This window comes from Saccostrea cucullata, unplaced genomic scaffold (genome assembly GCF_032062105.1).
Source record: "Saccostrea cucullata isolate Sc308-1 unplaced genomic scaffold, CSIRO_AGI_Scuc_v1 ctg3662, whole genome shotgun sequence".
Taxonomy (NCBI): Eukaryota; Metazoa; Mollusca; class Bivalvia; order Ostreida; family Ostreidae; genus Saccostrea; species Saccostrea cuccullata.
In genome coordinates, this window is record NW_026932422.1 from 43,695 (window position 1) to 46,455 (window position 2,761).

Consider the following 2,761-nt stretch of genomic DNA (forward strand, 5'->3'; position numbering starts at 1 on the left):
TTTTTGTTCTACATATAGGAAAACAACAGTTACATATTGATATTGAAAAATTTTCATGCATATCATTTAAGTCAGAGGTCCGTAACATTAAAATGTTACTAGTACGGCATAAGAAAACGTATTGACAAATCAACTTTAATTCAGTACAATTCAGTACAATGAAATACAACACTATTGAAAGGAAGAATTACTTTTATTACAGAAAATATTAATTGATGATGTATGTATCGCGTTCATGTATGTACATTTATATATGAACAAAAACAAAGTCAGAACTCTTCATTTTGAACAGAGTTTATTCTGAACAATGTTGCTTGCAGAAGCTTGTTGAATGGAATTTGTTGTAGGGATTTTTGATAAGACAGGAGAGATCCTGAATAGTCTCCAAAGATTTGTTGACAGATTCCGACGATTTGCCACGAAATATCTCTGAGGAGATGGGGTACATGAGTTCCATCATCACTGAGAAGGAGGGACTGTAGATCACGTAGAGATTGTCGTGACCTGACTGTGTCACCCAGTCTGTGGTGATTCAGTATGAACAACATGTTCAACATCACAAGAGGTGGAATGGTTAATGACCATATCGCATTTTTTGAACAAATTTTCTGCTCTAACGCAAGTTCAACAATGTAAATGTCCATAACGTTTAGCCTAATATCTCTCACTAGAGCTCTCCTCATCCTAGTACCAAGGGTATTCCTCTCCATGTAGTTTCTGTATATATCTGGATTTGACCGATTCCTATACATGATATACGGCACTGACATCCTCTCTTGCGCTTTATGTAAACAGCTGATCGAGTCTTCATATCTACGTGTTCTGTAGAAGTACATAGCAAGATACAGAATGTCAGATAAACAACCAAACTTACACGACTGTTTCAGTAATGCGGCTACTTTTGCTTTATAAATAATCTTATTCTGATTTTCATTTTGAGATAGGAGACTCTGTAAGAGCATGGCAGTATTGCGAAGCACATTTGATGTGATACATTGTAAAATGACTTGCTGATATGATGTCAACCCTCCCCTTATAATTCTCTCTACCTGTTTTATGTTTGCTGCAATTTCTTTTAAATCCAGAATATTATGTTTAGATGATGTTAACTCAATAAATAAGCACATATCTAATTTTGCCATGGATATGGCACTGCTCTCGTCTGTAGAGACTCCTAATGTTCTGTTTAATATAGCAATACTGAGAAAAGGTCGGAGTGTTTCACTTAATAGTAGACATGATATTCCCTTATTATACAAATCATACAACTGACTAAACATCGAGGTTTGTACAGAACCAGTGACTTTCACTCTAAACATGTTGTTTTGTGGAATAAAAAAGTTTGGACATTCCCCAGTATGTACCATGTATATCAATAATTTAAAGCTTTTCCAGAAACAAAACAATAAGTTATCAGGTGTCCAAGACAATGACGTTTTGGTCTGTATGACCCAAAATACAATAGTTTTTATGAAGTATGAGCAGAGATTGGATGTATTCGGCCGATTATTAATAACTTCCTTCAGAAAAATTTTGAAGAGACCATAACACAAAAACTGACAATGATTCATTGAATAAACGAGTTTTTGTTCTGCTCTAGAGAATGAGATTCTCCATTCTAGTTCATTTTCAGGTGTGCTTGCGATCGGAACAACATGAAATCCTCCACTTAATATATCAAAGATGACATTCTGGTGTGGCCAACCCCGTTCACGACATCTCTGTATCCATGGTAGTGCTGACGTAGGCCAGTGATGTGACTGAAAACAGAATGCCTTGTCAGTTTCTCTACCTTGGAATGCGACAGAGGTAGAACAAGGTCCATGAGGGACGGCAGTATTGTTGGGTACATTGCAGGTCTTTAAAAAATGCAAATAGTTTTCTCTAAATAGAGTACTTGAAATGAAAACATTGTTGTTTATTTCTATACAGGATGAAATAATTTTTGCTTCATTTGAACGACTGACCAGGTTTAATCTGGTAAATCCAGGTGGAAGATCATCCCAGTTCATCAGAATCAATGTGATTTGTGGGATACGATAATGACTTATTTGAGAGATATCACATATCACCTTGTGGTCTGGAGGCAAGAGCATGTAATCTTCATCTGATCCTCGAAGTCTGAACCCCTCACGTCTACTCCCACTCACCATTCTATCAAATCCCCTCATGATGTGCACAGGTTTATCAACCACTTCAATAGTGTCTGCAACTTCTTTCCTGAACCTCACTTCTGTTGGACTCCCTATTTTATGACACAGTCCTACATACACATTCTCTGACAGCCGAGGTAGATGGTGATCCATCACGATATATTCTTATTAAAGAATCAGGCAGAAAAAGTGTATATCTGAAACATAAAGAAATGTACTTTATTTCTTTTGTTGTCTGTGAATCTTCTCAAAATGTATTGAGAGTGCTTGTGTATTGACTATGCTATTATGTTCATGGTTTTTTGGTGTTTGAGACTCTATCTCTATGGACACAATAAACATAAAGTTTTCGAATGAGAAGGGCAAAATGACATGTATGTCCAAATACCTTTGAAGGTGAATACAAATTATATACTTGTACGAGTCTTTTTCTACATTCAATTAACATTTTTTCAGGAAAATAAATTTGTTGTATCCCCCCCCCCAAAAAAAAAGAATAAAATAAAAAGTATGTTAAGATTAGTTTCTAATTACAAATACAAATATTAAGGAAAGTTGGCATTGATTTCTGAATACCATTTTTATGACATAAGTGAGTAGGTTAAGAA

The 2,761-nt window shown here is 35.4% G+C and overlaps 1 protein-coding gene across 1 annotated transcript; it reads right to left on the bottom strand.

Moving 5' to 3' along the window:
• Positions 1–269: 269 nt before the first annotated feature.
• LOC134235083 (uncharacterized) lies at positions 270–2,306 on the bottom strand. The gene has a single exon (XM_062717167.1). The coding sequence runs from the start codon at positions 2,304–2,306 to the stop codon at positions 270–272; it is 2,037 nt and encodes a 678-aa protein (XP_062573151.1).
• Between the last annotated feature and the right edge of the window lie 455 nt (positions 2,307–2,761).